This window comes from Cetorhinus maximus, chromosome 9, assembly GCF_964194155.1.
Source record: "Cetorhinus maximus chromosome 9, sCetMax3.hap1.1, whole genome shotgun sequence".
NCBI classification, from domain to species: Eukaryota; Metazoa; Chordata; class Chondrichthyes; order Lamniformes; family Cetorhinidae; genus Cetorhinus; species Cetorhinus maximus.
In genome coordinates this window covers 135,825,082-135,851,703 of record NC_135887.1, presented here as the reverse complement: position 1 = coordinate 135,851,703, position 26,622 = coordinate 135,825,082, and the positions used below count along the sequence as shown (strand labels likewise).

Sequence of the window (26,622 nt, the reverse complement as noted above, 5' to 3'; positions counted from 1 at the left end):
AGTGGAGGAAGATGGTAGGTAGGCCATCAGATTCTGGTACTTTGAGTGATTGGGCAGAAGGTTCGAGGCTAACAGCAGCAGCTCTCCAGTTGTTACCTGGGCTCCATGTTGTTAAGCAGAAGAGAAGCTTTCAGGAGCGCAAAGAAGAACCTCCATATCTCCTCAATCTTTAACTTATTAAGGGGGCTTCATTCATGTGAAGTCCCAAATTTGTTCTTGGAACCTGACCCTGAAAATCATGGGTCCCCACCAGAGAAAGACCATGAGCATTGATGCAACAAATTAATTAATGATTTCATAAAAGCTCCAGCTTTATGGGTGGAATTTTACGGGTTTTAAAATCCCACCAAAGTCAATGGACTTTTGAACGGTTTGTTGTATTTTCCAGCCCCACCATGATGGGGACATAAAATCCCACCATTTATTTCCAAAATGTTACAAAGTTTCATTTAATAAGATTAGGCATGATTAGGACATTTGTCACAGATGAACATCCTTGTAGGTTTTATCACTTTACATCAAGCCACTGTAACCCACAGATATCATTAGCTGACTGTACTCATGATCAAAATGACAATTTTCAGACTTTACAGCCACTTAATTTGGCTCCATAGAGCTGCTGGGGGCAGAGCGGCTGGTGGCAGAGCTGCTGGTGGCAGAGCTGCTGGTGGCAGTGCTGCTGGTGCCAGAGCTGCTGGTGGCAGTGCTGCTGGTGGCAGTGCTGCTGGTGCCAGAGCTGCTGGTGGCAGAGCTGCTGGTGCCAGAGCTGCTGGTGGCAGAGCTGCTGGTGGCAGTGCTACTGGTGGCAGAGCTGCTGGTGGCAGTGCTGCTGGTGACAGTGCTCCTGGTGCCAGAGCTGCTGGTGGCAGAGCTGCTGGTGACAGTGCTGCTGGTGACAGTGCTGCTGGTGCCAGAGCTGCTGGTGCCAGAGCTGCTGGTGGCAGAGCTGCTGGTGCCAGAGCTGCTGGTGGCAGTGCTGCTGGTGGCAGTGCTGCTGGTGGCAGAGCTGCTGGTGGCAGTGCTGCTGGTGACAGTGCTCCTGGTGCCAGAGCTGCTGGTGCCAGAGCTGCTGGTGGCAGTGCTGCTGGTGGCAGTGCTGCTGGTGCCAGAGCTGCTGGTGCCAGAGCTGCTGGTGGCGGTGCTGCTGGTGGCGGTGCTGCTGGTGCCAGAGCTGCTGGTGGCAGTGCTGCTGGTGCCAGAGCTGCTGGTGCCAGAGCTGCTGGTGGCAGAGCTGTTGGTGGCAGTGCTGCTGGTGGCAGAGCTGCTGGTGGCAGAGCTGCTGGTGGCAGTGCTGCTGGTGGCAGAGCTGCTGGTGGCAGTGCTGCTGGTGCCAGAGCTGCTGGTGGTGGTGCTGCTGGTGGTGGTGCTGCTGGTGGCGGTGCAGCTGGTGGCGGTGCTGCTGGTGGCAGAGCTGCTGGTGGCAGTGCTGCTGGTGCCAGAGCTGTTGGTGGCAGTGCAGCTGGTGGCAGTGCTGCTGGTGGCAGAGCTGCTGGTGCCACAGCTGCTGGTGGCAGTGCTGCTGGTGGCAGTGCAGCTGGTGCCAGAGCTGCTGGTGCCAGAGCTGCTGGTGGCGGTGCTGAGGAAGCCCCTGTGTGAAAGAATGGTGCCCACTGTGTTTCCAGCGGTTTCTGTTCCAGTTGCCCCATGCGAAGGGCATTCCTGCTGACGTAACGCAATCTTTGTAACTTTGACCCTGCAAGCCCAGTGTACACATGGACTCTCTCTCAGTCTCAGTCTCTCACTCTCAGCTGAACATGCATTCTGCTGCATGAAGGAGCGCCCCTCCCCCCCCGCAACCCCACCATCCCCAACCCCCCACCATCCCCCCCACCCCACACCGTCCCCACCCCCCGCCGCCCCACCATCCCCAACCCCCCACCATCCCCCCCACCCCACACCGTCCCCACCCCCCGCCGCCCCACCATCCCCAACCCCCCACCATCCCCCCCACCCCACACCGTCCCCATCCCCCGCCGCCCCACCATCCCCACCCCCGCCACCCCACCATCCCCACCCCCACCACCCCATCATCCCCACCCCCGCCACCCCACCATCCCCACTCCTGCCACCCCATCATCCCCACCCCCCGCCACCCCACCATCCCCACTCCCCACCCCCCGCCACCCCACCCCCGCCACCCCACCATCCCCACCCCCCTGCCACCCCACCATCCCCACTCCCCACCCCCCGCCACCCCACCCCCGCCATCCCACCATCCCCACCCTCCCACCATCCCCACCCCCCCACCATCCCCACTCCCCACCCCCCGCCACCCCACCATCCCCGCCCCCCCGCCATCCCCACCCCCCAGCCACCCCACTCCCCACCCCCCGCCACCCCACCATCCCCACTCCCCACCCCCCGCCACCCCACCATCCCCACCCCCCACCATCCCCACCCCCCGCCACCCCACCATCACCACCCCCCACCACCCCACCATCCCCACCCCCCACCACCCCCACTTCCCGCCACCCCACCATCCCCACCCCCCCCGCCACCCCACCATCCCCACCCCCCGCCACCCCACCATCCCCACCCCCCCGCCACCCCACCATCCCCACCCCCCGCCACCCCACCATCCCCACCCCCTGCCACCCCACCATCCCCACCCCCCACCATCCCCACCCCCGCTACCCCACCCCCGCCACCCCACCATCCCCAGCCCCCACTATCCCCACCCCCCACCACCCCACCATCCCCACCCCCCGCCACCCCACCATCCCCACCATCCCCACCCCCCACCACCCCACCATCCCCACCCTCCACCACCACCACCACTACCACCACCAGCCACCCAACTTGCAGGCAAATTTGACTTATTGCTGCTGTGGCAAAGTTTGTGGAAGTACAAGGGCTTGTTACTGGAGGTCAGTCGATGAGCTGGTGCAAACATCCAGTCAGAGGGCAGAGAATTTGACCACCTGCACAGACCAAAGGTCTGCAACAAGTAAGGGGGCTGTCGCTGCAGTGATTCTGGGTCAGCAACATGGTGGAGAAATGGAGAAGAGACTGCAGAGAGGGGAAACTCTTTGAAGGTGGAGGAGCAGGAGGGCTCTCCACAGAAGGCCCTACCCACCATAGGTTTTCAGGGGGCGCTTCTCCTATCCCCACCTCACCAAGCAGCAATGCCTGAGGCAACTTGCATTCAGTATGGAGGTAGTCACAAAACTGTGCTACCTCCTTCAACAGGACCCGCAGCCTCACCCCAGGGCGAGGATGGCACTGCCAGTGGCTGTCAAGGTTACCGTTGTATTAAACATCTATGAGACTGGGTCATCCCAGGCAGAAGTAGTTGACACATTGAACATTTTCTGGAAAACCCTCAATCGCTGCATTAGGAGGGCGATGGATGCCCGATAAACAAAGGGTGGTGATCACATGGTGTTCTCTCTCAGCAGGGAGGAGGAGGGACAAGCCAGCAGGTGGATTTGCCAGAACAGTGGGATTCTCAATAGCACAAATCCCGGATGCAGCGTCACTCACCTCCTCGTGAGAATCGCTGCAGCACCGACAGTGGCCACGACATTGGAGAGCTGCTGCCCTCTGATTGGTTGGCAGCCAGAGGCCAGCTGCTCTCCAATGTGGAACTTTCTACTGCTGAGGGGAAGAAGGCCCACCTTCACTCAATGAATGGTCAATCAGGGCAAATTGGGGGGGGGGTGGGGTTCAGCGCCCGTTAAATCCAGCCCTGCAGTGAATCTACCAACCACATGGCGACAGTCTAGCAATTTCAGTGACAGTCCACCCACCACCCAACAATATATCCCGGTCAGGAAGAAGGATTCCGGGAAGGGGATAAGCCAACCATGGTTAACCAAGGAAGTTAAGGATAGTATCAAATTGAAATAAAAAAACACACAACGTAGCGAAGATTAGTGGTAAGCCAGAGGATTGGGAAAGTTTTAAAAACCAACAAAAGATGACAAAGAGTAATAAAGAAGGAGGAAATAAACTTTGAGGGTAAACTAGCAAGCAATATAAAAATGGACAGTAAGAGCTACTTTAGATATATGAAAAGGGAGAGAGAGGTCAAAGTGAACATAGGCCCCTTAGAGCATGAGGCTGGGGAAATAATAATGGGGAAGCAGGAAATGGCAGAGAAGTTGAATAAATACTTCACATCAGTCTTCACGGCAGAAGACATTAATAGCATTCCAAAAATGCTAAATAATCAAGGGGCAAAAGGATGGTAGGAAATAAAGTTTAAAATTTAAGTTCCTATACTTGGCTTTAACTGAGAAGCGCCAGGAATACGGGAAATTTAGGGCCAATATAATAAAATAATATAAATAATCCAAAGTAGAATAAAGGTAAGGTAAGGGAAATAGAGTTAAGGCATAGCAGGGCAGCTCAATCAAGTGGAATGTGTGTCCTGTGATAAATGTGAAGTCATGGACACTCTTGGTGTCCTCGATGACCACATGTGCAGGAAGTGCTGTCAGCTGCATAAACTTGAGCTCCAGGTTTCAGAGCTCGAGTGGTGGCTGAAGACACTGTGGCGAGCACATCCGCGAGGCTGAGAGCTAACGTGGACAGCATGTTCAGAGAGGTGGTTACACCGCAGCTTAAGGGCCTGGAGACAGAGAGGGAATGGGTGACCACTAGGCAGTCCAAGAGAAGTAGGCAGGTAGTGCAGGAATCCCTTGGGGTCCCGTTCACAAATTGGTTTTCCATTTTGGAAGCTGGTGAGGGCGCTGGTTCCTCAGAGGAGTGCAGTCAGAGCCAAGTTTGTGGCACCAGAAGCAGCTCAGCTGTACAGGGGGGGAAGAAGAAGAAAGGAAGACTTATAGTGATAGGGCATTCATTAGTTAGGGGAGCAGACAGGCGTTTCTGTGACGGTAGGTGTGACTCCAGGATGGTATGTTGCCTCCCTGGTGCCAAGGTCAAGGATGTCACAGAATGGCTGCAGGATATTCTTCTGGGGGAGGCTGATCAACCAGAAGTCATGGTCCATATTGGGACCAATGACTTAGGTAGGAAGGGGGATGTGGTCTTACAATCAGAATTTAGGGAGCTGGGTAGGAAATTAGCAAGCAGGACCTCTAATGTAGTCATCTCCAGATTGCTCCCAGTGCCACGTGCCAGTGAGTACAGAAATAGGAGGATGAGGCAAATGAATGCGAGGCTGGAAAGATGGTGCAGGACGGAGGGCTTTAGATTCCTGGGACACTGGGACTGGTTCTGGGGGAGATGGCACCTGTACAAACCGGATGGGCTGAACAGAGCCGGGACTGAGTTCCTTGCGGGGCATTTTGCTACTGCTGTTGAGTGGGCTTTAAAGTAACTCAGCAGGGGTGTGGGAACCAAGAAAAAATAGTAGAGAGGGATACTGGGGTGCACAAGATACTGGGACGACAGATAGCACTAGTATAGAGAACAGTAAGTTAATCGGTAAAGTCGGGGTAAAGGAAAAAGTAACAAAATCTAAATCAGGGTTACTATGCATGCATGTGAATACATGGAGCATAGTAAATAAGATTGGGGAGTTACAGACACAGATTCCCATATGGAAATATGATGTTGTGGCGATAACAGAAACCAAGCTCAAGGAAGGGCAGAACTGGATGTTATTTCTGGATACAAAGTGTTCAGATAAGATAGGAAAGGAAGGAAAGGAGGAGGGGTGGTGGTATTGGTTAAGGAGAGCATTGCAGTGCTGGAGAAAGAGGATGTCCCAGAGGGTTCAAGGACAGGATCAATTTGGCTAGAGCTAAGGAACAAATAGGGTGCAATTACATTACTCGGTGCAGTCTATAGACCGCCAAATAGTGAGAAGGACGTAGAATAACAAATCTGCAGGGAAATTACACGGAGATGCAGGCATTATAGAGTAGTTATAATGGGTGACTTTAATTACCCGAATGCAGACTGGGACAGTGATAGTGTAAAGGGAGGAGTGGGGCAAAAATTCCTAGATTGTGTTTGGGAGAATTTTCTACAGCAGTATGTGTCTAATCCAACAAGAAAAGACACACTGTTGGACCTGGTTCTTTGAAAGGCAGTGGGCCATGTAGATCAAGTGTCAGTGGGGGAACATTTAGGGGACAGTGATCATTGTATTGTACGTTTTGGGATGATGACAGAAAAGGACGATAGGCAATCCAGAGTAAGAATAATTAACTGGATGAGAGCCGTCTTTGATGAGGCAAGAACGGAGCTGGGCCAGATAGACTGGAATGAAAGATTGGCAGGAAAAACTGTAGCTGAACAATGGGCTACCTTCAGAAAAGAATTGGTTTGGGCACAGTCAAGGTATATTCCATCGAAAGGGAAAGGTAGGGCAAACAAGTCCAGAGCTCCCTAGATGAAAAAGGAGTTTGAAATTAAGATAAAGAAAAAGTGTGCTTATGACAGGTGTCAGGTAGAAAATACAATTGAGAACCAAGAGGAGTACAGAAGGCTCAGAGATGAGGTGAAAAAGCATATTAGTGAAGTGAAGAGGGATTATGAGAAAAGACTGGCAGCCAACATAAAGGGGAATTCCAAAGTTTTCTATAAACGTATAAATAATAACAGGGTAGTAAAAGGAGTGTAAGGCCGATTAGGGTCCTAAAAGGTAATTTACACATGGACGAAGGGGTCATGGCTGAGGTATTAAAAGAATACTTTGCATCCATCTTCACCAAGGAGGTAGATGCTAACCAGGCCATGGTGACAGAGGAGGAAGCCCTGTCACTAGAAGGGTTCAAAATTGATAAGGAGGAAACGTTGAATAGAATGTTGGTATTTAAAGCTGACAAGGCACTGGGACCGGATGAGATGCACCCAAGGATTTGAAGGAAATGAGAATAGAAATTGCAAGGGCACTGACCATAATCCTTCAGTCTTCCCTAGACTCAGGGGTGAGGCCAGAGGACTGGAGAATTGTAAACATTACACCCTTGTTCAAAAAAAGTTGTAAGGATAAGCCCAGCAATTACAGACCAGTCAGTTTAACTTCAGTGGTGGGCAAGATTCTAGAAACAATTATTCGGGATAGAACTAGTAGTCACATTGAAAAATATGAGTTGATAAGGAAGAGCCAGCATGGATTTCTAAAGGGGAAATCGTGTTTAACTAACTTGCTGGAGTTTTTTGAAGAGGCAACAGAAAAGGTCGATGGGGGTAATGCTGTTGGCGTGGTGTACATGGACTTTGAAAAGGCATTTGACACAGTGCTACACAACAGACTTGTGAGAAAAGTTATTGCTCATGGAATAAAAGGGACAGTAGCAACATGCATATAAAATTGGATGAAAAATAGGAAGCAGAGAGTAATGGTCAAAGGATATTTTTCAGGCTGGAGGAAAGTTTGTAGTGGAGTTCCCCAGGCATTGATATTGGGACCCTTGCTTTTCCTGAGATATATTAATGATCTAGATCTTGGTGTACAGGGGACAATTTCTAAGCTTGCAGATGATGTGAAGCTTGGGGGAGTTGTGAACTGCGAGGAGGATGGTGTGGAACTTCAAGAGGACATAGACAATTTGCTGAAGTGGGTAGATAGGTGGCAGATGAAGTTCAATGTGGCGAAGTGTGAGGTGAAGACCCTTGTTAGACCTCAGCAGGTGTACTGTGTTAAGTTCTGGGCACCAAATTTATTGGAAGGATATGAACACATTGGAGAGAGTGCAGAAGAGGTTTACAAAAATGGTCCAGGGATGAGCAACTTCAGTTATGAGGATAGACTGGAGAAATTGGGACTGTTTTCCTTGGAGTGGGAAGGCTGAGAGGAGACTTGATAGGAGTTTTCAAAATCATGAGGGGGCTGAACAGGGTAGATAGAGAGAAGCTGTTCCCACTCATAAAAGGGTCAAGAATGAGAGGACACAGATTTGTAGTGATTTGCAAAAGAAGGAAATGTGACATGAGAGAAAACGGTTTCACACAACGAGTGGTTGGGGTTTGGAATGCACTGCCTGGAAGAGTGGTGGAGGCAGGTTCAATCAAGGTATTCAAGAGGGCATTAGATGATTATTTGAATAGAAACAAGGTGCAGGGGTACAGGGAAAAGGCAGGGCAATGACACTAGTTCATAATGCTCATTTGGACAGCCAAAGCAGACATGATGGGCCAAATGGCCTCTTTCTGTGCCGTTAAGATTCTGTGATTCCATGAAAGATATATTGGCATTGGAGGGAGTCCAAAGAAGGTTCACTAGGTTGATCCCGGGTATGGAGGGATTTTCTTATGAGGAGAGGTTGAGTAGGTTGGGCCTGTGCTCATTCGAGTTCAGAAGAATGAGAGACGACCTTATTGAAACATATAAGATTCTTAGGGAGCTTGACAGGGTAGATGCTGAGAGGTCGTTTCCCCTTGTGGGAGAGTATAGGACCAGAGGGCATAATCTCAGAGTAAGGGGGTGCCCATTTAAAACAGAGATGAGGAGGAATTTCTTCTCTGAGGATAGTGAATCTGTGAAATTCTTTACCGCAGAGGGCTGTAGAGGCTGGGTCGTTAAGTATATTCAAGTCTGAGATAGACAAATTTTTAATTAGTAAGAGAATCAAGGGTTATGGGGAAAAGACAGGAAAGTAGAGTTGAGGACTATCAGATCAGCCATGATCTCATTGAATGGCAGAACAGACTCGATGGGCTGAATGGCCTACTTCTGCTCCTATGTCTTATGGTCTTATTAACAGTCTACCCATCACCTAGCGACATTCTACCAATCTCGACAACCATCTACTAACTTAAGTATTACGGTATGTTTGGCAGAATTATAGCGCAGCACCAGCAACAAGTTTCATGTGAAAAGAACATATCCTTTTATCTCTGTTGGACTGTTGTAAAGAACATAATTTTTTATTTCTGTTGGACTCTGGAATAAAATTACAATGGCTGCAGTTTGAAAGACATGTCTACCGGAAATTCCAGTGTGAAGGATATCTACAATGTTGCTGTCGCGGAACAGAGTGTGCCATGAAAGACAGGTTGGTGCTGAGGAGGAATCTGGTCTAACAGGGAACTGCCTGGCAACAACATTTTAATTGGCTCCTAACCAGGTGACCAGGATTTGTGTGAGAGTAGTGCAGTAGAAAAAAAGCTCCTATCCTGAAAAGAGAAAAGACCTAAAATCTCTTTCTCCTGTGTGTGTTAGGTTCCAGTAATTCTACAATAATAGCTAGCTGTTTTTTTGACCCTCAGCTCTATAACCTGCTCTTTCTCTGAAAAACCCCTGTCGCGAAGAAAAGAGGACAATCACTATTAGAGACATTGAAAAGCAAGTGCTCAACTAGTGAACTAAAGACTGAAAGTGCTGGAAGACCACCTCGTGTCATCAACAAAGGACTGAAAGGAATTTGGAAGATGTTGGTGAAAATCAACCCGTCGAATCATAGAGTTATGCAGCACAGAAACAGGCCCTTCGGCTCATTCTGTCTTTGCCGGCCATCCTGTACTCCGGAATTGGTGCTACTGAGCTATTTTATCCCGCCCTTAAAATCCATGTTCTTGTGTGTCTTATGTGTCTTGCACACGTGTGAATAGGGATTTAAGAAGGGGGTAGAGTTTAGGTTATAGAGCTAGAAATTAGCAGTTCATATTTCTTTCTTTTGCCACAGGTTAAAGACAATTTGCTCAATAAACAGTTATTTACTGATTAAGTTTACAAGCCTGGTGCTCGTATTCTGTTCACCTAAATTAAACAGTTAGGTGGTTTGATCAAACTTTTCACACTTGTCGAGGCTCGGGTAGCAGTGGGGCTGGATATTACAGCGCACTATCCCCAGTGAGTCGTGACATATGTTAAACAAAAATAATAAAAGTATGTTTTATCGTACAATTAATACTTGTACAGTAAAGGTCATGGTGTTACGCTACAAGGAATATTTATAACACAGAAGTGGTGGGGGTGGGGTCTTAGAGACAAAAATGTTGAGAACACCTGGTTTAGACTGCGCGTCTTAGTAAGGGTTCTTCAATCTGATTGGTGAAGGAAATGCCGTTGTTTTCGCTGTTCACACAAGTCTCAGATGCCCTGCAGAGGCTGTCTGTTGTTCCTGCTCTAATAATCTCAAATCCCAATATAAATCCAGAGAAAGTCTGTGGGCAGGTGTAGGCGTAATGAATGACAAGCACCGGTCACTCACCACTGACCGCAAAATCCGGGTCAATATATCACCACTGAAGTGTAACAGATGCAAGATCATCTTAGAACAGATGCAATGATATAATAAGAGTTGGAGAAAATAAGTAAATTCTTTTAAAGGAACAAGAAAAAAAACTGCAGCAAAATGGAGAGGAGTTATCACAGGCTATGTCTATTCAAGAGCACACTGTGTATGTTACTGTAATTTCAAGCAGAATAATTCAGCAATTTGTGGTGCAGAAATCCATGATGTGTCCTCAAATTAAACATGAACAGCAGACCCTAATTGGTCCAGGCAGTAATATTCCTCTCCACTCATCCACCCACTCTCATTTCTCAGCCCTTCTCTCTAACCCACACAAGTAGACCCACACACCCACACAGTGCAGAGAAAGTGATGCAATTGTAACAATACCAAAATGAAGATGGCACTAGTGAAAGAGTTTTATTTATGACAGGCATCAATAGCTCCAATTTATACTGGACAAATCAGGGGACACAAAAATTATGGAATTGAAAGCTAGCCTTGGCAATGATGACCATGAAACTATAAGGGGAGATGGTAGTTTAGTGGCAATGTCACTGGACTAGTAATCCAGAGGCCCAGACTAATGCCTGGGGACATGGGTTCAGATCCCACCATGGCATCAGAAATTGAAATTCCACTAGTTGAAAACTGGTTTGTTGTGAAAACAAATCCACCTGGCTCACTAATATCCTTTAGGGAAGGAAATCTGCCATTCTTACCTGGTCTGGCCAACATGTAACTCCAGACAAATAGTAACATGGTTGACTCTTAACTGCCCTCTGAAATGGCCTAGCAAGCCACTCACTTCAAGGGCAATTAGGGATGGACAACAAATGCTGGATTTGCCAGTGATGCTCTCATCCCATGACTAAAAATAAAGTCAGACTTCATTAATTGTAGCTCACCATTTAATTACCCAAAAAGGACAATGCGTAAATTGAGAAATTAGGTATATATCTTCTATTTGCATTAGTTATTCCCTCAATTCCTTGAATGTACGCCCTTTCACTATACGTACCTGCTTAGATACGGCTAAATCCTAGATCATGTTAAACTTTTTCATTTTCTCTAAACTTGCTCATTATGGCCCCCAGAGTGCCATAACTTGCAGTTGGTATATGTTTTCTGGAATATTACGAATACCATATCGCAATGAGCAATATCTCTTACATCTTATTTGCTTTTACCTCTTACATCTTACCTGGCGGGATCAAGAAGTAGTTCAGCACTATATTTACCAACACTGGCTCTAAACAACTAGGATTATTTCAATCTATTAAAGGTTGTTTGAAGTCTCCTGTTCTCACATGCCCTTTCTTTCCAGTCAAAGAACAAAGTATAATTCCTCATATACTGACCTGGTGGTCTATAATGCACCAATCCTTGTTAGCTTGAATTTCTTTTGTATGTTGAACTAAAGGAGTTAATTTTGTAGTTTCTTACCTCCCACAGGATTAACTTTCATTTTTAACTTGCCAAGTGTTCCTGGCAAACAGGGCTACCCCGTCTTCACTTTAGTCCATTCTCCATAAGCACTCTATAACCCTGAAAGCTATATTAATTCCCATTCTCCAGATTTAGTCATGTTTCTGATATTCCCAGCACAATGCAGTTCTCTACTGTCATAACAGCCTCCAGACCCAGTGTTTTATTTCCAATGCTTCCAGGGTTCGGGTATATACATCTTCATTCAGATTTTCCTACTCTCTCTTGTTGGTTCCTGGTCTCCAGTTCATGCTTGCCTTCTCCGGACATCTGTATCTCCATCTGCCAATTAATTGCCTTCCACCTTCACATCTGTTGATAAGCCTCCATCCCATATATCCAGTGTAAATGTTTCTTTAATGCTGTGTCAATGTTTCTCACAAATCTCTTTGTTCTTTCCTGGTTTAACTGTAGCTTCTCTCTTCTATGACAGTTCTTTTTACTCTGGAAGCACTCAAGTTATTTATGAAGAGAGGTTTATCTCTCACATTCTGCTACCAGCCATTCATTTACCTCCTCATTTTTTTTCAAATTCTCTCCTTTTCAGATATTAGGAGTATGCCATAAAATATTCTCCATCATTAGGTTTTGAGCCAATCCTGGCATATGTGACTTTCAAAGCCCTTCTCCCTATGTCATTCAATTAATATGGATTACAGCCATTCAGTTCCTCCCTTTCCCCTACAGTACTCCTTCTAAGCTTTTCTCAACGTTTACACCTTTTGCTTCAAGTAGATATTTCACTCTCCTGTACTTTCTTTACAACACATGGCTATGTACTTTCCAGAGTAAAGAATTACTTATAACTGCAATCTCTCTGCAGCCTGCATCTCTGTTCAGATGGTCCTCTCTGTTTTTTTTAAACTATCTTTTCCTATGGAATCTTATTACCTTCTGCAATGTTGAACAGTGCCTTGTATCAGTTTGTTAGTATAATATATTGAGCAGTTTCACAGGATGTTCTACCTCTTTTGCTTCTATTAGCAACACCCCTATTTCCTTGCTTTCTTCAGTGCTTGTTCTTTGCTCATGACAATGCTATTTTTGCTTTCTACCGACCTCCAACTCCAAGCCCTGAAGGTTTATTCTGAGGTCTGACATTAGTCTGACCATATCACTTCTCTAAAACGGCTCAGTTATTGAATTCAAGACTATCCATTCAATGTCAAACTCCCCTTTCTTCTGTCTGTCTTTTAAGTTCTTGTACCTGCCACTCCAAGGCAAGGACAATTAGGGATGGGCAATGAAGAGGCATATCAGGATGCATCATGGGATTACTGAGACTTGGTCAAGTTGCGGATATAAGTTTTAAAAGTGTTTGCAGTTAAAAAAAGCTATAATGAATATGACCTTTTGGCCAGGCCTGGAAGCTAATGACTAGCCCTTGGGCCGGTCCATGATAAAGCTAACGGAATGTGACCTTTGGGTCAGGATAAAATAAGTTGATGAATGGTCTATGAATATTACTGTATTAAAATGGATTGCTTAACCACAGGGTCAAGCTGACATATGCAGATGAATTAACACAGCAGCAAAATATGAACATAGATAAGCAAAGTTTATGTTTTGAAGTGAGCTGTAAACACTGTTTGTGCTAAAGGTGGAGGTGATGAACAGGTCATTCCGTGTTTATGTTGTAAACTCATTTGTAGTTGAGGGTGTAACAATTAGACATAGGCTGGGATTTTACGGCCCCGTCAAGGGCGGCGCCCCAGCCAGAAGTCCGTTTACTTGCGGAAGGGCCGGATGATCCCGGGTGGGTGCGGAAAATTCCGCCCATAAAAGATAAGAACATTGTGAGTTAATGATGAGTCACCCCAAAGATGGTATATATAACTGACAGAAACTGTGTAACTTCGAATTGCATTTTAGAGTATCCTGAAAGAGCATTTCCCATGTGTGCACACTTATACTAAATAGAGAACTGCTGCTGAACCTACCAAGAGTTGACTCTGTGTCGAATATCTTTTACATACTCCACAACAGGCTATAAGTGCTGACCTTGCCAGTGATGCACACATCCCACGAACAAATAAGAAAGGCCACATCTTTCTTTAAGCTTACTGATGATTATCAAAATTTTTTGCAACATTTCAGCCCTCAACTGCTGCATCATTGTGAACACACCACAGGAATACACCTAATGTAGTTCATTTTAGTGCAATCTCAAATAAAAATCAAAAATGCCTTAAAAACTCACCGGGTCAGGCAACGTCAGTGGAAAGAAACGTTAACGTTTCCAATCGATGACCTTTCATCATAACAGGATCCTTGCTTTATTATTTTTCAGGTTGCCTCCTTTTAAGGTTTACTGTTTTTAACAACTGGTGTTACCTTTTGATTTCACTTCTTTCTGATGCCCTGTCTCAACAATTATTTCCCTCAGGTGTTTCCTTCTTGACTGTAAATTAGCCCTCTTTGCCTTTCAATTTACTTTAGGTGTTCTCTTTTTAATTAGTGTGTTTAAGAGTATGTTGCCTTTTTAAAAGACTTCTTTCACTTAGTAGTTCCATTTTTCTCCGTGTGCTTTACCTTCTTTTAGATGATTTATGCTGAGCCTGAGGCTTTTTGAATGCTTAATCTCCTACCTGTAGTTTCCCCATTGCCAAGTGGATAGGTCCCAATGGGATCCACCTTCTGTTGAATCCTCCACTTTGATGTGTTAGGTGTTGTAATTTCAGAATGCAATAGCACTCCAAATTTGCAGCACTTCTGTGATCCACACAGATGTGAACCTCCTACCCAAAACTGTCTCTGCGTTTTTTGCTAGCTTGAATAACTGTGAATCATGTTTTACATCCTAATTAGTTATCTGAATGGTGCCATGATGTACATTAGGTGGCTCAGCTGCTATTAACGTGGAAAGTAAAATGCAAAGCATCGAAATCAGCCACAATCAAGCAAAGCTTAATATGATTCTGAAGTGACCGTTTAAAGCAGAAAACAAATCTGAAAGCCATTTTGCTTTGGATCGCTTTTGGTGCTTCTTTTGATGTTCATTCATAGCAATTAATTTTACATTCTCACAGCCAAATTATTTTTTAAAATAAGTTGAAAGCTACTAAAACATAAAACTGAAGGAATAGTTATTTTTAATTTTGTTTGGTTTTCTTTTCTTGTGGGCAGGGGAGGTATTCTGGTGTGACCTAATTGTCCCCACAGAACTATGGAGTCCCACATATTTTCGTTTACTAAAGACGTCTTCTCTAACACAAAAACGAAGCTCAGCATTCTGATGTTCCAAGTGCACATTACTAGAATGGGAGGACATAACCCTCCACATTGTTCATTTGTAATCTCAGCTGTGACACCAGGGACCAGTACTTTGTGACAGGAAGAAGAGGAAAATGAAAAGGGTTAGCCAACCTGTTTAAGGGTTAGTCATAACAAAACACAAGGGTCAACAGTAGCCTTCATGAGGCTCCGCTGTAGCCTCTGATGGAGGCTCAAGCCTGCTCTTCTCCCTGGGCTCACTAACAATTTTGGCTGATTTTTAAAAATTAATTTACAGGATGTGGGCGTCGCTGGCTAGGCCAGCATTTATCGCCCATCCCTAAAAGGTGGTGGTGAGCTGCCATTGTAGTCCCTGACCTAATCTTCTTCTTAGGCAGTCCCTCGTGATTGAGGATGACTTGTTTCCACTCCAGTTCGGTTGCATTCTAAAATGGCTGATAAGCTGAATGTGCGGTCTGCAGATTCTGCCACATGCAGGCCAGGTGGTATTTGAAAGGTTGGGTAGATGGTTTGTGCGCTCCCTCTGACGCCTTGACTTCACAGCTGCACATTTTCAAAGTCTCTCGCTGTGTTCGGTGCCTTCCCGAAGGAACCTTCTCCATTTTGGTCAGTCACAAGCCAGGGTCTCCCATGAGTCAGTGGGGATGTTTGACTTCTTCAGGAATGCTTTGAAGATATCCTTAAAGCATTTCCACTGTCCCCCTGGGAGTCTCCGGGCGCGTCTGAGTTCCAAGTAGAACAGTTGCTTCAGGAGTCTGGTGTCAGACATGCGAATGGCATGTCCTGTCCACAGAGCTGGTTTTGAGTGATTAATACCTCAATGCTGGGCAAGTTGGCTTGGGATTCTCAAATAGCAAATTGTGCTATCACAATATTTGGGACAAATCTTACAGTTGTTTAAAATCTTGTGAAATTGGCCCTTGTTAAGATTGTGTGCTCAAGTTAATGAGTAAATTACCCTAATTATTCTTTCAGTGTTAAAAATATTTTAATGAGAAATCAGAACAAGCCAACCACAATCATGGTTTAAACAGATATATGCCAATTCAGCACAACCTTTTTAAAAAAAATAATTGAACCATTGTTACAAAACACTTTTGTCTCTACTGCTGTATTATCCAGTTAGATATACTTGTTATAGAAATAACAGATATCATCTGTAATTATGAAATATTCCTCTGCAATAATTCTGCAATAACTCAGCTACTTGCTGAGTATCCTCTAAATTCCAGGAGGCTGCTACCATGGATTGTCCATCTATATATCAACTGCTCTATCTTACAGTACATAGGAAGAGAAGTAGGGGATTCAGCTCTTGAGCCTGTTCCAACATTCAGTGAGATCACGGCTGTTCACTCAACCTGGTGAAATGAGTGTGCAATGAGATATGAACTTACCACAGTAGCATAATTGAATCTGGAATGCGTACAGAAAGTCCATAAATGACATCGGGCAGTCCATTGCGTCATCCATAAGAACAATCCTGCAACAAGTCAAAATAATTAAACAGGGCTTAAGGCATTCTCACATTCACAACACGAGCAACATAATTAAGTTAGCGCTGGTGGTAAAATAAAATCTTTTTGAAATAATTGCCTATTTTAAAGCAACCTCTTTGCCAAACATATTGAACTACAATGACAGTTATTCATTGGTTAATTACTTTCAATGCTAAATCAGTAAGCATAACTACTGATATTATTAGTTGATATGCAAAGTCTAACAAGCATAATGAACTACATCATATCAGGCAACATAGAAAATAAAATAGCTTATTCTTGTTAATAATTAATGTATATTTCTGAAACTGCTGAATAATTAAAAGTGTATATAGGAATGTAATAAATAATTTATTTCAGCAACAAAGTGAAAAATATTATAATTAGACTTTTTTTTTGCAGCCGCTTGCCAAACAGAGTTAATAGTTAATATTGTACATTGGAAAGTGCAGTATTTTTATTATGGCTCAGATCTTCCAGGTCAGCAGTGAGGCCAAGACGCGCACACACACACTGTTGACTATGATTTAAACTGCAGCCTTACCTTATTGCTTTTCTAACAGACTCCCTGTGCCGGCTGCAGGATGCGGCTATCAACAGAGAGAGCCATGAAGGTTACTGGTAAGGTGCCTCTTTGATGTCAGCAGTGAAAAGAACGTCTCTTGAGGTCCAGCAGCCTTGCAGTGTTGGCGAGGCTGGGTGACACAGGGTGCCATGGTCCCCGCCCTCCCTGGCTAAAAAGTCAGGGTGGGGGGGCCTACCCACAGGAAGAGCGGCTGCCCCATGTATTTTTGCTGGAGGCGGGACCAGGAAGTCCCGCTTCCGAGAACTGCCAATCAATTAGAGGCTGGCAGCGCCAATGTGAGCAATGGCCACTACCGGTACTGCGCTTGGGCAGTGAAGAGGCGAGCTGCGCTGGATCGGAACTTTGAGAGTGTTTTGGGGTCGGCAAGGGGTGGGGGGGGTGGGGTGGGGTTGGACTGGAATTTGAGAGGCCACGAGGGTTGGGGGGACAACCTGGGAGGTTGAGCTTGGGAAGAGACTGTCTGTTAAGGAGGGAGCCAGTTAAGGAGGGTGCCCCCACAAATCAACCCGTGGAGGAAAACTTGCCAGGTTAACTGTTTGGCATGGGCCTCTCCCGCGTTGGGCAGGAGTGGGATGAGGCCCTTAGGTGGATATTAATTGGCTTACTAGCGGGAGAGCTGTCTGACGCCACCCCTGATGCTGGTATAATCATGGAGAGAGCAGGGGCAGGCAGGTAGGTGAGGCTCCACAAATATCCTCCTCCTCAATGATGGGGGAGCCCAGCGAATCATTATTTTTATTATTACTCGTCGTGAGATGTGGACCTTCTTGAACCACTACTGTCTATGGGTTGTAGGAACACCCACAGTGCTGTTAAGAAGGGAGTTCCAGGATTTTGACCCAGTGACAATGAAGGTGAGGTGATACATTTCCAAGTCAGGATGATGTGTAACTTGGAGGGAACTTGCAGGTTGCGGTGTTCGCGTGCATGTGCTACCCTTGTCCTTCAAGGCGATAAAGGTCATGGCTTTGGAAAAGAGAAGGGTGAAGCATTTGCAACAATCTTCAGCCAGAAGTGCTGAGTGGATGATCCAACTTGGCCTCCTTCTGAAGTCCCCAGCATCACAGATGCCAGTCTTAAGCCAATTTGATTCACTCCACGTGATATTAAGAATTAGCTGAAAGCACTGGACAGTGCAAAGGCTGTGGGCCCTGACAATATTCAGACAATAGTACTGAAGACTTGTGCTCCAGAATTAGCCACGCTCCTAGTCAAGCTGTTCCAGTGCAGCTACAACACTAGCAGCTATCCGGCAATATGGAAAAGTGCCCAGGTATGTCCTGTACACAAAAAGCAGGACAAATCCAACCTGGCCAGTTGCCGCCCCATCAGTCTATCCTCAACCATCAGCAAAGTGATGGAAAGGGTGTTCGACAATGCAATCAAGCAGCACTTGCTGAGCAATAACCTACTCACTGATGCTCAGTTTGAGTTCTGCCAGGGCCACTGAACTCCTGACCTCTTTGCTGCCTTTGTGCACTTTGCTACTTAAGGAAAAAGCATATAACTGCACAAAGATGAGTGGCAGGTCAGGTGATTGGTCAGAATATAAAGAATGGCAGAAAATGACTAAAATATAAATCAGGAGAAAGAAATTAGAGTACGAGAGGAAGCTAGCTAGAAATGTAAAAACGGATAACAAGAGTTTCTACAGGTAGGTAAAGTGAGTGTTGGTTTTCTAGAGAGTGAAAATGGAGAGTTAATATCAGAAAATGGCGGATGAAAGGAGCAAATATTTTGCTTCTGTCTTCACTATAGAGGATACAAAAACTATTCCAGTAATAACTGTAAATCAGGAGGTGGAAGGGAGAGAGGAACTTGGTGAAATTACAATCACTAGGGAAGCAGTACTGAGCAAACTGATGGAGCTGTGGGCTGACAAGTCTCCGGGTCCTGATGGACTTCATCCTAGAGTCTTAAAAGATGTGGCCTAATGAGGTAGTGGATATATTGGTGTTAATTTTCCAACATTCCCTAGATTCTGGAAGGGTTCCATCAGACTGCAAAGAAGAAAATGTAACCCCTTTATTCAAGAACGGAGGGAGGCAGAAAACAGGGAACTATAGGCCAATTAGCTTGACGTCTGTCTTGGGGAAGGTGTTCAAGTTGCTCATTAAAGAGGTGAGAGCTGGACACTTAGAAACACTCAAGGTAATCGGGAAGAGTCAGCATGGTTTTGTTAAAGGAAAATCATGTTAATCAATTTATTGGAGTTCTTTGAGGGAGTCACATGTGCTGTGGATAAAGGAGGGCCTGTACTTGGATTTCCAGAAGGCATTTGATAAGGTGCTACATCAAAGGTTATTGTGGAAAATAAAACCTCATGTGTAGGGGGTAACATATTAGCATGGATAGAAGATTGGCTGGCTGGCAGAAAACAGAGTATGCATAAATGGGTCTTTGTCTGATTGGCAGGATGTGATGAGTGGAGTCCCACAGGGGTCTGTGCTGAAGCCTCAACCTTTTACAATTTACATCAATGACTTGGATGAGAGGAGCGCAGGCATGGTAGCTAAATTTGCAGATGACACATAGATAGGTATGAGAGTATGTTGTGGAGAAGACATAAGGAGTTTGCAAATGGATATGGATAGTTCGAGTAAGTGGTCAAAAATCTGGTAGATGGAGTATAAAATGACTAAAAGGTTAATCAGGAGGAAGAAATTATAGCACGAGAGGAAGCTAGTAGAAATGTAGGTATGTGGGAAAATGTGAAGTTGTTCACTTTGGCAGGAAGAATAAAAAAACAGAGTATTACTTAAACAGAGAATGCCTGCAGAATTCCAAGGTGCAGAAGGATCTAAGTGTTCTCATGCATGAGTCACAAAAAGTTAGTATGCAGGTGCAGTATGTAATCTAGAAGGCTAATGGAATTAGCTAATGGAATGAGGCAGCTAATGGAATTACGAGAGGAACTGAACATAAAAATAAGGATAAAAATAAAAATAAAAATACCTGGAAAAGCTCAGCAGGTCTGGCAGCATCTGAGGAGAGGAACACAGTTAACGTTTTGAGTCCGTATGACTCTTCAACAGAACTAAGTAAAAATAGAAGAGAGGTGAAATATAAGCTGGTTTAAGGGGGGTTGGGACAGGTAGAGCATGTCCTTCTATTTTTCCTTAGTTCTGTTGAAGAGTCATACGGACTCGAAACGTTAACTGTGTTCCTCTCCGCAGATGCTGCCAGACCTGCTGAGTTTTTCCAGGTATTTTTATTTTTATTTTTGTCTTGGATTTCCAGCATCCGCAGTTTTTTGCTCTTATAAAAATAAGGATGTTATGCTTCAGTTATACAGGTGAGTTCGCATCTCGAACACCGTGCAGTTTTGGTCTCCTTATTTAAGGAAGGATCTAAATGTGCTGGAGGCGATTCGAGGAGGTTTACTAGATTGAGAATGATCGGATTGTCTTATATGGATAGGTTAGACAGGCTGGGCTTGTTTCCACTGGAGTTTAGAAGAGTGAGGGGTGACTTGAATAAAGTATATAAGATCCTGAATAGCCTTGACAAGGTGGACGTGGAAAGGGTGTTTCCTCTTGTCCACAACTAGGGGCCACTGTTTTAAAATTAGGGGTCACCATTATAGGATAGAGATGAGGAGAAATGTTTTCTCTCAGAGGGTTGTGCCACTTTGGAGCTCTCTGCCTTAGAAGGTAGTGGAAGTGGGGTCACTGAATATTTTTAAGGCAGTGGTAGATAGATTCTTGTTAAGCAAGGGAATCAAGGGTTATCGGGGTTGGGATGGGAATATAGAACTTGAAACACAAACAGAACAGCCATGATAAAAGCATGAAGAAGAGTTATTTGGACTTGAAACATTAACTCTGTTTCTCTCTCCACAGATGCTGCCAGACCTGCTGAGTTTTTCCAGCATTTTTTGTTTTTTTTTCAGATCAGCCATGATCTTACTGAATGGCAGAATAGGCTCAAGGGGCTGAATGGCCCCCCTCTGCTCCTATTTCATATGTTTGTATGTTCAAAAATGGGCAAACGAGGTCAAGAGGTGAGGTCAGAGTGACTGCCCTCGGTATCAGGACAGCAGTTGACCGAGTGTGGCATCAAGAATCCCTAGCAAAATTGTAGCCAATGGGAATCAGTGCGGAAACTCTCCACTGGTTGCAGTCATACCTAGCAGAAAGGAAGATGGTCATGGTTGTTGGAGGTCAATTATTTCAGTCCAAAAACATCGCTGCAGGAGCTCCTCATGGTAGTGTCTTCAGCCCAACCATCTTCAGCTGCTTCATCAATGGCCTTCCTTCCATCATAAGGTCAGAAGTGGGGATGTTCATTGATGATTGCACAATGTTCAGCACCATTCGCAGTCCGTGTTCATATGCTGTGAGACCTGGACACCGTTCAAGCTTGGGCTGATAAGTGTCAAGTAACATTCGTGCCACACAAGTGCCAGGCAATGGCAATGACCACCTCCAACAAGAGAGAATCTAACCAACGCCCCTTGACATTCAATGGCACTACCATCACTGAATCCCCCACTATCAACATCCTGGGGGTTACCATTGACCAGAAACTGAACTGAACCAGTCATGTAAATACTGTGGCTACAAGAGCTGGTCAGATGCTAGGAATCCTGTGGCGAGTAACTCACCTCCCGACTCCCCGATGCCTGTCCGCCATCTACAAGGCTCAAATCAAGAATGTGATGGAATACTCTCCAGTAGACTGAATGAGTACAGTTCCAACAACACTCACCATCCAGGAAAAAGCAGCCTGCTTAATTGGCACCTCATCCACCACCTTAAACAGTCACTCCCTCCACCACTGAAGCACCGTGGCAGCAGTGTGTACCATCTACAAGATGCACTGCAATAACTCAACAAGAGTCCTTCGACAATACCTTCCAAACCCGCGACCTCTATCACCTAGAAGGACAGGGACAGCACCACCTGCAAGTTCCCCTCCAAGCCACACGCCATCCTGAGTTGGAACTATATCGCCATTCATTCACTGTTGCTGGGTCAAAATCCTGGAACTCCCTCCAGAACATCACTGTGAGTGTACCTAAATCACATGGACTGCAGCAGTTCAAGATCGCAGCTCCCCACCACCTTCTCATAAGCAATTAGGGATGGGCAATAAATGCTGACCCAGCCAGTGACGTTCACACCCTGTGAAAAAAAAAAGCATTGCTAGGTCCACTCTGCTCCAATCAGCAGGATGTGTATGACAGTAATTATTGTTCCAGTCTTATATGCAGTTGGCAATTAATTCATGTTGAATGCAGGTGGTCTTCCTTTTGGTCCATACTTCAGAAGAATGAATTCAGAGTAAAGGGTTAACATCAGAAGCATACATGATGCTGATGTAATAATGATGTCAGGTCACATAACTGAGAAGTAAGAGAGATCTGGGAGGAGGAAAAGCTCCAACCCTGTGTGGAGGTCCATGTGTGTAAATACTTGATTTAAGTTAAGAATAATGGTTTTCAGAAACTGCAGCCTCGAGCAGCATACTTTGGAGAGTAGACAATCCCTGTCTAGACCACAACCACACAATGAAACATGGTGGCAGTGTGTAAAAGACCCAGCAAACCTTTTCCATCAAGGCCGAAGGAGCGCTTGGGATGGACTTACTTGAAATTAAGGGGAAAAAACTTCCTTATTGTCACTGATTACTACTCATGATGGAATGAAGTAAAAAAGTAAACAGATTGCATAGTATCACAGCAGAAACAGTCATCCAATCCCTCAAGAGAATTTATGCAACACATGGCAAAACATCTAAAGGGTAATGGTCAATGGATATTTTTGCAAATGGAAAGCAGTTTCTAGTGGCGTTCCACAGGGCTCAGTGTTGGGGCCCTTGCTGTTTGTGGCATATATTAATGACTTAGACTTAAATGCGGGAGGCATGATTGGGAAATTTGCAGATGACACAAAAATTGGCTGTGTAGTTGATAGTGAAGAGGTTGGCTGTCGACTCCAGGATGACATCAATGGTTTGTTCAGTGGGCTGAAAAGTGGCAAGTGGAATTCAATCTGGACAAGTGTGAGGTAATGCATTTGGGGAGGGCAAACAAAGCAAGGGAATACTCAATAAACAGAAGTATATTCAGAGGGGATGTGAGAGACCTTGGAGTGCATGTCCAAAGGTCCTGGAAGGTGGCAGGACAGGTGGATAAGTTGGTAAAGAAAATATATGGAATGCTTTCTTTTAATGGATGAGATATTGAATACAAAAGCAGGGATGTAATGATGGAACTGTATAAAACAATGGTTAGGCCAAAGCTGGAATTTTGTGTACAATTCTGGTCACCACATTACAGGAAGGACATCATTGCTTTGGAGAGAGGACAGCGGAGATTTACAAGAATGTTGCCAGGGCTTGAAAATTGCAGCTATGAAGAAAGATTGGATAGGCTAGGGTAGTTTTCCTTAGAACAGAGGAGGCTGATGGGTGACCTAATTGAGATGTATAAGAGTGTGAGGTGCTTGGGTAGGGTGGACAGGAAGGGCTGCTTCCCCTGACTGAGGGGCTGATTACACGGGGCGTAGATTTAAGGCGATTGATAGAAGGATTAGAGGGGACATGAGGAAAAGATTTTGCACCCAGAAGGTGGTGGGCGTCTGGAATTCACAGCCTAAATTGGTGGTTGAGGCTGAAACGCTCAACTCCTTTAAAAGATACCTGGATCTGCACCTGAAGTGCTGGAACCGGCAAGGCTACAGACCAGGTGCTGGAAAGCGGGATTAAAATGAGCCGCTAGTTTCTTTTTTTTTTCCATCTGTTTTTGGCCAGCACAGACATGATGGGCTGAATGGCCTCTTTCTGTGCCGTAACTTTTCTATGGTTCCATGGCAGCCCAGGCATCATAGTGTCTGACTATGGGCCGCAATTTGCTAATTAGCTATGCCACAATTTCGCAAACAAATATGGCTTTGGTCATGTAACCAGTTCACCTCATATCCTCAGGTGAATGGAGAAGCTGAGAGAGGGGTATGAGCCAACAAAGATTTATTGAAGAACACTGAAGATCCTAATCTAGTTTTTCTGAGTTATTGGTGCTCACCACTACAAAATGGTTTCTCACCATCAGAGTTACTAATGGGTAAGAGATTGAGAACACAGTTTCCATTTCTAGAAAAAAATCTCAAACCCAATATCACCACAAGCGACCACGAGAGGATACAACAGCGTGTGGGAGAACAGAGAAGCAACCAGGCTCAGAACTTTTATCACAGGCATAGGGCACATAAGTTACCAGTGCTGAAACCTGTGGAGAGAATATGGGTCCGAGACCAACAGAGGGAAGGTACAATCATTGAAGAAGCTCCACAACCAAGATAATACAGGGTTGAGCCAGGCCAGGCTGTCATAAGGAGAAACCGCAGCGCCTTGGTATCCTTGAAGAGAAAGCCAAGGGGCTTAGTATGCAGATCCTGAAGAAGAGGAAAGACCTACTACAAGCTCCATAGTCACCCAGGAGAGGAATATTCACACCAACAGAAAGAAGACCACTGAATATCCTCGACCTCAAAAGGAGGTCAGGACCAGATCAGAGAGATTGGTCAAGGCACCTCAGAGAGTCTAACCCTGGGAAGCCTGAGACTTTGTGGGGAGATGTAGGAGGGTGTAAATATGATGGGGGTAAAGGTTTGGGGGGGAGATGTAGAGTAAGGGGTTAACGTCAGAAGCATACATGATGCTGATGTAATAATGATGTCAGGTCATATGACTGAGAAGTAAAAGAGATCTGGAAGAAGGAGAAGTTCCAACCTCGTGTAGACGTCCATGTGTGTAAATACTTGATGTAAATAAAGAGTAATGGTTCTGAGAAACTACAGACTTGAGCAGCATACTTTGGGAGAGTAGACAATCCCCAGGACCCCCGTCTAGACCCCTGACCACACAATGGAACAGTGAGCTGTGATAATTGGTTCTTAGGGCACATTCTGCTGCTTGAATAAATGGAGCACATAGTGTTGCTTTAAGATATGAAGAGCAGAGGGGTCAAGGCCAGAGTCTTCTGCCCTCCCCAGTGTCAGGTTTGTGGAGTGGGAGCATTTAATCAGGTGGGAGGAGGGCAAGTGGGGACATGGCCACCTTCCTGCCTCCACCCCAATTGAGTCCATGACAGGGAGGCCCATGGATGGCCTTCTGTTGCCAATTGAGGCTGTCACTGGTATTAATCCAGTGGCAATGGGGATCTCATGCAGGGAGCATGACATGCAAGTCCTTGTGGGCTCCCAGAGGGGCCCTTGTTCAAATTAGTGCCTGATCAGGCCAAGTGCAGGCGCAGCAGAGCTCAGATGAAGCACCATCACACCTTACAAGTGCATCCTCCACCAGCACAGATCTAGTCACATTGGTGGGTCCTGATGCATGATTAGTTAGGTGTGTTTGAAGGTCTAAGATTCATAAATAAAAGATGGATGAAGTCCGACCTGGTGGGAATCTGCAGAAACTGATTACAGATATCCTAGGCGGTTGTTGCCTCAACTGAGGAGAATCTATGATTCCCTCTGACTGCACGATCCACCACAGTGGAGGAATCCATCACAGCAGAGCAGCAGATTAGGTTAAAGAACAACCAAGTACCTAGAAGAATCAAGGGAACCCATGCTATGCAGGAGATCGGAAAGTTTAAATATCAAACTTTTAAGGGTTGTGTGCTTGCCCAGTCTGCAGGCTGCCATGATAAGAAATCAAAGTAATAAAAGTAAATCAGAACCCAAACCAGCCGCTAATGCAGCGTGCAATACTATGTCAGAACGGCCATCTGTGTGTTATGACATGTTGTGATTTGTAACTTCTGGATAAAGTATGGTGTAAGGTAGCTGCTTGCTAAATGCCTCAGCTTGAGCCATTACTCGTTTTGGTGAAAATCCCCACTAGGTCGAACTCGAGAATTTCATCCATCTTTTATTTATGAATCTCAGACCACCAGACACACCTAACTAATCATGCACAAGGGCCCACCAATGTGACTGGATCTGCGCTGGTGGAGGATGCACTTGTGAAGTCTGGTGGTGCTTCATCTGAGCTCTGCTGCGCCTGCACTTGGCCTGGTGGTGGTGGTGAGGAAGATGATTTCATTGCTTCCGTGTCTGGTCCTGCGGGAGACACAAGGAGAGATCATGAGAACGAGCCTTGGAGAGAGCAGAAACTTCTGCCGTGCTGACGCTTTACAATGCAACTCAGTTTTTGGCATGCTGTTGGACAGGGCGAGTGCAATGCAGCCTCTCAATGAACTCATCGCCCACTTGAATCACCATCTCCACCACAGATCCTATTCTGCCTTGCCCGACTGTCTCGTGTCACAACCCTGGCGATGTCCATGGTTCCCCACTCCACGGTGGTGATACCATGTTGGAAGGGAACTCTTCCATCAGCCGGGTCCTTCTTCCAGGCATTGTGAGCTTGTATAGTGTGTTAAACAGACCCTTAATGTAACTATTCACTCAACTTATCCCTTTAATTTAGAGGTATAACCATCTGGAAGGGCCAAATCAGTTAAGTATCAACCTGCAAATCCTTCCAACACACGCCATTGGCAGGCAGTAAAAGCGGGAGAGATTACTGGTCAGTCAGGCGATGGAAAGAACGTTGGAGCCTCGACCATCACTATCCATAGCTCCAGACTACAACATGCATGTAAAAGTGCCCGTTGCCATAGCAACTCAGACTCCCGGAATCAACTACAACACAAAATCTGGAAACAATTCAGTTTGAAGGTCATTTTTACCTTTCTAACGATGAATAT

At 45.6% G+C, this 26,622-nt stretch overlaps 1 protein-coding gene across 2 annotated transcripts in view; it reads right to left on the bottom strand.

Annotated features, from left to right (window-relative positions):
* Positions 1-26,622, bottom strand: part of cstpp1 (centriolar satellite-associated tubulin polyglutamylase complex regulator 1) — a 311,978-nt gene that overhangs the window by 51,873 nt on the left and 233,483 nt on the right. For both annotated transcript variants that reach the window (XM_078549561.1, XM_078549560.1), the window contains exon 5: positions 16,214-16,299. In XM_078549561.1, the coding sequence (XP_078405687.1) occupies positions 16,214-16,299 (86 nt within the window). The remainder of the gene's footprint in view (positions 1-16,213; positions 16,300-26,622) is intronic.